General features: G+C 52.4%; 1 protein-coding gene and 1 non-coding gene across 3 annotated transcripts in view; both read left to right on the forward strand.

The window, feature by feature from the left end:
* The window catches only part of UXS1 (UDP-glucuronate decarboxylase 1), a 56,583-nt gene extending 47,815 nt beyond the window's left edge, over positions 1-8,768 (forward strand). For both annotated transcript variants that reach the window (XM_061432551.1, XM_061432550.1), the window contains exons 12-15: positions 3,105-3,165; positions 4,777-4,834; positions 6,515-6,618; positions 8,564-8,768. In XM_061432551.1, coding sequence (XP_061288535.1) covers positions 3,105-3,165; positions 4,777-4,834; positions 6,515-6,618; positions 8,564-8,695 — 355 coding nt within the window. In that variant the 3' untranslated portion in view covers positions 8,696-8,768. The remainder of the gene's footprint in view (positions 1-3,104; positions 3,166-4,776; positions 4,835-6,514; positions 6,619-8,563) is intronic.
* A 622-nt stretch (positions 8,769-9,390) lies between these two features.
* Positions 9,391-9,502, forward strand: LOC133257914 (U5 spliceosomal RNA). Its single transcript, XR_009739762.1, has one exon. It is a non-coding gene; the product is annotated as a U5 spliceosomal RNA (small nuclear RNA).
* The last annotated feature ends 716 nt before the right edge of the window (positions 9,503-10,218 follow it).

Below are 10,218 nucleotides of genomic sequence, written 5' to 3' on the forward strand. Positions count from 1 at the left end.
TGCTGGAATCAGACCCTGTGGACACGGCCTCCTGGGTGGACGAGATCGTCCTCATTGAGGGAAAGATAAGGCCAAGTGTCGTGTTGTCAAGGAATGTGGTGTCAAAACTACATGCAGTTAAAAGCATTTTTAATAACTGTTGAATTATCTCGCAGGTAATATTTACATTTTCTCGGTCATCCTCCTAAATCTAGGTTTTTGTCAGCCAGTTTGGTTGGTGGCAAGTTTTACAGTGCAATCTAGGTTCTAAGAGTTAGTGTGTGAGCAGTTACATCTACCAGACCGTTCTCCCACGTGCCAGGAGGTGGTGGATCCTGCATCGTTTTGTGGTGTCCTGAGTCACTGGGCACACGCTAGTTGGGTGTTTGATACGTTGTGCACTAGAATACGCCATTCCTGGAGCTCTGTGGCCACCCCAGGGGTGCTGTCGGGGGAAGTGGTGGCAGGTAGCCCCCAGCCCCACCCCGGCCCAGGGAGTCACCCTAACTTTTGCCTGGCTTAAAAGAGAGAAAAAATTAAACATGTAATCACTGTAGTTTGTTTTTTTTTTTTTCCTGCAAGTGTTTGTGAATTTTCACATTTAGTCCAGAGGAAAGTTGTGAGTAAATGTATATAATGAGCAGTGTTTTTCTCACACCTGTTAGTATGTTGGCCAGGAGGGCAGTGCCTGAGACCATCTTGTCACTGGCCCACTTTGTTGCCCAAGTATTCTGAAAAGGGATTTGAGCACAACCTAGCCGCCTGTTTCCAGGTCAGGGCACTTGACCCCAGAGCCGTGCGTGCTGAGGGAGTGGGCGAGGTCTGTGTCAGTGTGGGGACTGTGCTGGGGGAGGGGCGTGTCTCTCAGGTACTGCCTGCTTTACTGACACATCTCCATCCCACCCCTCCGCCCCGTCTGCGCACTTCTCGGGGATCTTGGTATCTTAGTCACATTGAATCTCCTCCGACAGCCTCATCAAGGCCCCCAGACTCCTCCAGCCATACCACCTCATGGAATATTCCAGAGTCTGTGCAGTAAACAAGACATCAATCAAAACACATTCTTATTTCAAAGGCATCAATCAGATATGAAATCACTTAAAGTAGCCTCTCAGATGCTTTTTTTTTTGCTGATTGTTAAAGTCTTTTAAGCATCATGTGATACATGGGTTGCGTTCTGTCCCAAGCAGGACAGGACGCACCTTGCTGCCTGCCCTGCACAGTCCATGTGCCCCTCACCAGACACCAACATGCAGCCTGAGGGACCTTGATGTGGTCACTGGAGTGTTGCTGGGGACCCTCTGGGCAGAATGTCTCTTCATGGGGCTGTGCTATCTGCTGGTCTTGCTTCCATGGTCACTGGGCCCTGATACATGAGGCTCCCCCAAACTTGGGGAACGAGCTTTCCTGGCCTCCACTCTACCTTGTTCAAGGCTCGGCCAAGATGGTCAGCTCACCAGGGCTAGGCTGTTTTAAATAAGCTGGTTTATAGACACTGAGACTCTTCTACTTCACAGTTACTAATCAAAATGCACACTGTGGGGGCCTTGCATTGCTGAACTAAGTTACCCATTTCCAAAATCCATGGTTGCCCAGGAGCAGCATGGCACAGTCTCTGGGTGACTGTTGGGGTCTCAGGGTGGCCTGTGCGCCGATGTCCTGTCCTGTCTGTGTCTGCTCCTCTCGTAGGCAGATTGCATCCTCACCCCATCACAGACGCAATGCAGTGTTGTCTTAAAAAGTAGCTTTGTCAAAATGACACTTTAAAAGAACTTCAGGTTAAATGGGTATAATCTATGCAACTCTGACCTTAGAAGTGGAAGGTCTGTTGCACAAAAGATGCATGCCCCATCTCCACCTCCTCCGAATGATTACATGATGCTATCACCTTCCAGCTTAGTATGGGGACCCCCCCCCCACCATTCAGTGTTAAAAACTCATGGATGCTACTGAACAGGAGCTTTCAGTGTCATTCAAAACAGGCAGAGACGTGTGTCATCAGAGGGGGAGTTGGGATGTGGTCATTACCGCCATAGTGATGGAGGGGCCTGTGTTCGTTTCTAGGAGAGAGGAAACATCCTGGGTCACCGAGTGTTTATCTGCATCTGTGCTTGATCTGCAAGAGCAGAGTGGACTTCAGGCATGTTCCCAAAACACCCATTGGTTATAAACAAGATCCTAGAAAACAGTGTTTGCTAAATAGCAACCCCCCCACCCCGATTTTTTTTTTTCCCCCTCAATGAAAAGGAGAGGAAACACTAAGATCCTTTTTCAGAGGTGAGCACAGCAACGTGCTCCTTGCTGGTTGTGATGGAGGAGGAAAGTTTCCCAGCGGCCACGTGTGCAGAACCCCGGCAACCTCAACAGAAACAGCTGGGGGAATGCCTTAGCCCGTGCTTACGTAGCACTGAGGTGTCATTTTTACAAGTTACTTTTTTTTTCTTGACAGAACCACCCTTTAATGGTTCTATAAATAAGAACCAAACCTTGGTTAGGGCAAGTTTGCCTCCTCACAGTCCCCATCATGGCCCAGTTGCTCACAGTCCATTGGCAGCATCTAGACACCCCAACAGTTCCCTCTGGGAGCCGCAGGCTCTGGGGGGAGGTAAGGCCCGGAGGGCCAGGGAACTCATTTTAATGCTTGGGGTTATCTGCTTTATCTGACTTGTTAGTATAGGACTCACATACTGGAGTTCTTTTTTTTTTTTTTTTTTTTTGCAGGGGAGCTTATTTTTTTAAAAACCATCTGCTTTTCTGCATGGGCCGACTACCTGGGTTCATGTTAAACATCGTCTTTCCTCAGAAACTTGCATAAACACCATCTCTTCCGAATGTGTGTCTACTTTTACTTTTTAATTGTTAAACAGTTTCAGAAATACACAGCGTAGGGAACTCAGCCCCATCTCTCAGCTCCCATCCTGTCCAGTCGTCTGTCTACACCTGCCCACAGAAGGCAGCTCCCCAACACCACCTTGTCTCCTAGAATACTTGAGCATCCTCCACGCCCTCTAGCGTGCAGGATTTTATTCTGATGTCCCATCTCTCCTCCCGGGAGGTGGCTGATGTCTGATGCACCACACCTGTGGGCATCAGCGGGCACCTGAGCGGCCTCCCCTCTTTTCCAGTGACCTGGTGAATGGCCTTGTGGCACTCATGAACAGCAACGTCAGCAGCCCCGTCAACCTGGTGAGTCCATCCCCGCCACCCACTGCCTGCTTAGCAGTCCGGTTCCTATTGTGGTTCACTTGCTGTCAGCAAGCTTAGCCCATGAACCTGTTTGCCACTTAACCAGCACTAGAGGAAAAATCACAGAACAGATTGAAACAGGAGTCCGCCAAGATGTAAGGTGTCTGCAAAGGATGGATGAACTGCATAGTAAACACTAACCTGACTCCATCCACCTGGAGGCTAGGTCTCAGAGCTCGCAAAGTCTGCTGGTAGTGGGGGTGTTTGTATGTCTTTTCTCCATCGTATATCGTGCAGTTTTGTTGTCCAGTCGTTCAGTCGTGTCTGACTCTGTGACCCCATGGCTGTGCATGCCAGGCTTCCCTGTCGTTCACCGTCTCCCAGAGTTTGCTCAAACTCATGTCCGTTGAGTCGGTGATGTCATCCAACCATGTCCTCCTCTGTCATCCCCTTCTTCTCCTGCAGCTAGTCATTATAAAGCTCGCTTTCCAGGGACATAGAAAGTAAAGGATTAGGACTGTTTCCCTCCCTTGCCAGGGCTGCGGGTGGCCCAGACCCACCTTGGGCAGCTCTGTGTCTGGCTTCCTATAGCCCCCGGCACTCCTGGCAGGGTTGGGAGGTGGTTTATCCTGCTGTCTCCTCCAGCCTTTCGACCCTTATGCTGGAGGACACACTTCTCTGCAGAGCAGCTTGTTGTTTTTGGTTCTTGCTGGCAGAAAACTCTCCATATATTTATGGTACAACCTTGGGCTTCCCCAGTGGCTCAGTGGTAAAGAACCTGCCTGCTAATGCAGGAGATGCTGGTTCAATCCCTGATTCGGAAATGTCCCCTAGAGAAGGAAATGACAACCCACTCCAGCATTCTTGCCTGCAGAATCCCGTGGACAGAGGAGCCTGGGGGGCTGCAGTCCAGGATTCGCAGAGTCGGACATGAGTTAGCAGTTAAACAAAAACAACCCTGCCTGCCTCTGTCATCATCTTGCTTCAGAGGAAATTAGGAGATTGAGAACAAAGAGTACTTAGGACATTCAGTTGCCAGACTTCATGGTGGTCTCTCATGATGGGATGAGCAGGACTGGAAAGGGAAGGGGCTGAGGCTGCTAGAAGGTGTAGGGGAGGAAGAGAAGGAGAAATTGGTTTTCCTCAAACCCCCCAGAAGTCAGCTGTCCTTTAACCACGTCCTGTCTCTCCTGTTGGCTGCCCGCAGCCCACATCTCTGAATACATTTCGTTTCTGTCGGGCTTTGTGTCTGAGCTCAGGGGTCTTCACTACCGAGGTGGTGAGCATGGTGCCCCATTGGGGTATCGAGTGTCCCGGGGGAGCCTGCTGGCAGAACCAGGCTTTCCTGCCCAGCAACACTGCGGTTACAGAACCTTTGCTCCTGGACATCATCCTGTACCTGGACCAGGGGATGTGTCCCCATTAGCTGCCCCCGACCAAGGCCAAGGCGGGGACAGGCATAGTGCAGCCCCCAGCCGTGCTGTGCCTCCTGCGGAACCCTCATGGAGGTGGGCGTCCAGTGACTTCGTGAGCCTGCAAGCACTCCGGGGGACGTGGGTGGTGGCGTCCTGTTGCATCGACACTGCTAACCAGAGACCCTCTCCTCCTCAGGGGAACCCGGAAGAACACACCATCCTAGAATTTGCTCAGCTCATCAAAAACCTCGTTGGTGAGTAGAACAGGGGCAGGGGCCTTGCTGAGCGAAGCTGGCCTGTCGGTTAGTAACACCTTGTCTGGACAGTGCATGGTTAACACTCGCTGACTGAATTGGATGGGAAGCAGAACTGGGTCAGGAGCGCCCCACTGTTTTGAGATGCTTTAAGTAATGGAAAGATGAAGGGGAAGGGGCTGGCTTGGGTCCCTGTGGTGACATCAGGTCTTTGCACAGCGGGAACGTCCAGTTGTCCCTGGTGCCTGAGATGTGACGTGGTTAGCAGTTCTCCACCGGTGACCACTGTCTGGTGCCACATGCTGGCCATGACGAGCACAGGACTTCAGGAAGCAAGAGGGCAATGCTGACCTGTGTGCTTCTGACAGAGTCTGGTGGCCAGCTTTAGGTTCCGTATGCAGTCCTGGCCATCCTGGCCGCCCTGGCCGAGGGGGCAGGTGGTGTGGACACTGGGAGTGGCTCCAGAGAGGGTGTGCTCTTAAGCCACAAGCAGTTTGTGTATTTCCAGCTGTCCGTGGGCTGCTGGTGTCCACGGGCTGTGCTCTTTGTCACAGGTGTCCTGGGGCTCCCAGGAGCCTGTCTCAGGAGTGTCTGCTTCCCACGGTCGATCAGGAAATCAGAGTTTCAGACACAACCAGATTGGAATGGGTTTGGCTAAACTGTGTGAGCAAGATGTGGGCCTGTCCAGACCCCCACTTTAGCCGGCTACAGTGCCTGGGGTGGTCTGTCCTGGCACCAAGCTGTCAGCTACCAGCCTGGACAGTCGGACAGGACAGGGGATAGTCTTCCTCAGACAGAAATCTCAGCAGCCTCTGTTTACATTCTTCCCCCGCGTCTCCACTGGGGGTCTGTCCACCCTTCCCCAGTGGGGAAGCTCACCTTGGACCCTGGGCCTTGGCACCCTGAGTGAGGCCTTTCGACCAGCAGCTTCATCACTATCTTGTGAGAAATGCAGACCCACAGACCTGCCCGCATGTCCCAGAGTGGAGCCTGCATGTGACCAGATCCTCAGGGTCGTGCTTACGCTGAAGTGGAGAAGTTTGTGTAAATCCCAGGAGGACGGCTGTGTGACACACAGCCCCAAACCCCAGTGGCTTCAGACAGCAGCTGTTTTATTCACTCCAGATCCTGGAGTGGGGCCTCCCTCTGCAGGCCTGGCCAGAGGTCACTGGGATGTCTTCATTCCGCTGACTGGCAGGGTGTGGGCCCAGCAAGGAAGCTGGACCGGCCAGGCTTCCATCCTTCTGCATGTGGTCTGTCCAGGGTGGCTGGACATCGTTGTGTAGGCTCAGGGTGGCTCTTGTAGGGTGTCGGTGGCCAGGCCTATGTAAGGTGTTGACCAGGGCTGGCCCACATTCACTCCCCTGCATGCTGCTCGTTAGGTGGCCTGACTGCAGGCGAGGGGCTCTGGTAGGGTGTTCATGCCTGGAGGATGGCTCGCCGGAGCATCTGCGGTGTGGGCAATGGGCGCAAGGCCATGCTGGCTGAGGGTGGTGGTCAGCGTGGGGCCTGCCCACTCACCCACCTCAGGGTGGCTCAGGCCTGTGGAGCCAGAGCGAGGGGACTAGGACATATCACACCATCTGCATCTGTGTTCCTGTGCAGGTGGGACTTGACGCTCATGTATAAAAATCACACCTCAGTGGTTCCTGATTCTGTTTTTTTTTTTCTTAAATTCAGGCAGTGGGAGTGAAATTCAGTTTCTTTCTGAAGCCCAGGATGACCCCCAGAAAAGGAAACCAGACATCAAGAAAGCAAAGCTGATGCTGGGGTGGGAGCCAGTGGTAAGAGGGGGTCGGGACTATCGCCACCCCTGGAGAAGGCCTTTCCCCATGTTTATCCTTCACGGGTACTGCCAAGTGGGGCAGCCCTGGCAGGGTCCTCTCCAGGCCTGTGTCCTTCCTCCTCCATTACGGGTTGTGACCTGGACTCTTGGGGCATCTGCCATCGAGGGTCTCACTTCGCTGGCTTCACTTGGAAAGCCGCACTGAGGGGGCGACGGTGCAGGCTTAGAACTGAGTAACCCTGCAGGGTCTGGCCGTCCATTCAGCCAGGGTGTCATGGGTGAGGAGAGCCAACCTTGGTGTCCATTACCTGTCTGACCTCATCCCAACTGGCCCCCACGCAGGCCAAGCAGGGTGGGTGAGTGAGAAGCCGAAGCCTGCAAACTGCAGACCTCCCAGCTTTTCCCGTCCTCTTAAAGGCCTTCGGCCTCCCAGTGTGGCTCCCCAAGCCAGGAATGCTGTCCCCTGGACCTGGTGTCCCCAGGTTCCAGAGGCTGACTCCCGCCCCCCAGGGCATGGGGCCCCCTCAGCCATCCCCCCTGGGATGAGGGTCCCCCAGGCTGACTGCCTACCTCCTGAGGCATGGGTCCCCTATCCCCCTGGCTGACTGGCCCAACCCGACTGACTGTATACCCTGTGGGCTAAATGCCCCTTCCTGTGATGAAGGTCCCACAGTCCCCAGGCTGACGGCCTACCACCCTGCAGCCTGGGTCCTCCCCAGGCTGACTGCCCCTTCCTGGGATAAGAATCCCCTGTCCCCCCACCCTGGGAATGACTGCCCCCCTTCTGGGACCTGGGTCCCCCACCCCTCTTGGGGATGACTGCTCCCTTCCTTGGGCAAAAGTCTCCTTTCCACCCCAGGGCAAAGCTCTCCTTGTCTCCTCCTGGTAGACTGCCCCTCTCCCTGGGACATGGGTTGTCCCCCCGGGACTCAGTGCCCCATCTCCGAGGTGTGCATACCCCCAGGCTGACTGCCTCCCTCCTCGGGCGAAGGTCCCCGTGTCCTCCCACGCTGACTGCCCCTTTCTTGGGGCATGGTCCCTCATCTCTCCTGGTTCACTGAGTCTACCTGGGGTGTGGGTCCCTTCTCCCCCTAAGCTGACTGGCCCCCTTAGGCCTGTGGTCCCTCTATCCCCCAGGCTGACTGTCCTACCAGGACTCACTGCTCTCCTTTCTGGGCCTGGGTCCCCCTCCCCATCCCCTTTCCCCGCAGTTGACTGCCCCCCTCCTGGTTGTGAGTCCTCTCTGGGCTGACTGGTCCTCTCCTTGGGACCTGGGTTCTCCCCAGACTCACTGCCCCGACCTGGAGCGTGGGTTCATCTGTCCCTGCCGGGTTGGTTGCCCCCCTCCCTGGGGGTGGGTCCCTTGCCCCTTGAACTGCCCTCCTCCTGGGGCAAGGGTCCCCCGTTCCCGGGGCTGACTGTCCTCCAGGTGGGCTGCCCTTGGGCTGCTGCTTTCCTGTCCTTCGTGTCTGCACGACATGGGCACCTGCTGTGATTCCTGCTCCGTACTTGCTCTGGCGGCCTCCACATTATGAGGCTGCCCAGTTGTCCCAGGTCCCTGTGCGGAGGGTGAAGACTCCCCGGGGTTGAAGGTGCAGATGGTTTCGATTCCCTGGGAGTGACAGAGCAGAGGGTGTCAGGTCCCGGGGCGGGGGGTTGGGCGGGCTGTGACAGAGCAGAGGGTGTCAGGTCCCTCGAGGGGTGGGTGATGATGCAGAGGCTTTTGGGTCCCACGGGGGTGGTGACAGAGCAGAGGGTGTCAGGTCCCCAGGGGTGAAGGTCCAAAGGGTGGGTGTCCCCAGGAGAGTCAGGTGTGTGGCTCTTACCTGGCTGCCTTCCTGAGCACCTTCCTCCGTGGAGACTTCTGAGAAGGGAGCACTGTGCTGGTCTAGTGCACCATGCAGGCGGGGGCTGCCCCTAATCCTCACCCTCTCTTTAAACAGGTCCCACTGGAGGAAGGGTTAAACAAAGCCATCCACTACTTCCGGAAAGAACTCGAGTACCAGGCAAATAATCAGTATATCCCCAAACCAAAGCCGGCAAGGATAAAAAAAGGACGGACACGCCATAACTGAAAACCTCGCCTTTCGGGACCATAGATGCCCTTTTTCAGACTTGACAGGATGTATTTTTTTTTTTTTAAAGAAAGACTAACTAAAACAGGTGTCATGAAGAAAAAAACTGGAATTCATACTGAAGCTTGCTTTAAGAAATGGATGTGCCTAAAAACTCCCCTAAAAAACTGCAGATTTTGCCTTGCACTTTTTAAAATCTTTTTATGTAAAATAGCGTCGATGCATCTCTGCATATTTTCAAGTTTTTTATCTTGCTGTGAGAGCCTATGTCGTGACTGTCGTCGACAGTTTTATTTACTGGTTTCTTTGTGAAGCTGAAAAGGAACATTAAATGAGGTGAAAATGCCGATTTATTTATGAAGTGGGTACTTATAAATGAGACGTTATTCTATGCATAGAGGAGAAAAAGCAGACCGGCAGTAATGTCAGGGGGGTGGCATACTGCATTAATTCTCAGGCAGAGAAAAGAATTCTGCTCGAGAGCTTTGTGATGTTTCTTCTAATGCAGAATTTTTCCAAGGTCTAGTTTTTAGTTGCAAACTTGACTTTGAAATGTTTCTGTTGGTTATCACGATCAAGGATATTTGAAATCACTACTGTGTCGTGCTGCATATGGGGTTGGGGTGGGTGGGACAAAATTAATATTCTTGGTTAACAGTGGTTAAATATGCTATTTTAATAAAATATTGAAACTCATACTCTGGTTTATCTTCAGACTATATAAATCTTCTGCCTTTTACTAATTTTTCTAAGAGGAACGATTCTGAGTGTGTACCCAATTTTTTGAGGCCTTGCTCTTCCAAGGCTAAAAAAAAAAAAAAGAAATTTAAGCTCACTTTAACAGTTGGCTTTCTACTTTGCATGGTGCATCTTTGAACGTTAAGAAAAATATTAGAGAATTTAATTTTAAAGATTGAATGGCTACAAAAAATAATGGTGAATTTGATTTTAAAGAAAGTTCTGTAAACATCCAGGTTGGTATAATATGTAACTTGTTGCATGGATGTGAGCTGAAACTGTGCACACAGTGTTCTCTGCTGTGTGTACCCAAGGTTAGCATCATTGTGTCGCCTTCTCTGGGAGCACAGACCAGATGGAGAAAAGGAAGTGCCATTACCGACCTGTGCTGTAGAAACTGAGAACTTCCGCTTTCACTAAGAATTCTTTCAAAGTTTAGTGTTAGGTTTTTCTAAGTTCCTCTTACAACAAATGGAAGAACATGTAGGGAGTTAAAGCGACACATTTTTGAGTCAGTTGGCACTGCATGGTGGTGACATATCCCGCACGGACACCAAAGGGATCAGAGCATGACGCAGGGGGCACTGTGCTTGTTTCCATACTTACCAGGGTGACCTAGGCTTGTCTGTCCTTCAGAATCTCCTGGGGTGTACTTTTTAATCAGACCTGTTTTTCCAGTCAGAATCTCTGGGCTCACACCAGGGAAGCTGTGGTTTTGTTGTATTTGTCGTGCAGAGTAGGAGTGTTTTGGTGTGAGAGGGAGAGGGCTGAGGATAGCTTCTTAT

Source organism: Bos javanicus, chromosome 11 (genome assembly GCF_032452875.1).
Source record: "Bos javanicus breed banteng chromosome 11, ARS-OSU_banteng_1.0, whole genome shotgun sequence".
Lineage (NCBI taxonomy): Eukaryota > Metazoa > Chordata > Mammalia > Artiodactyla > Bovidae > Bos > Bos javanicus.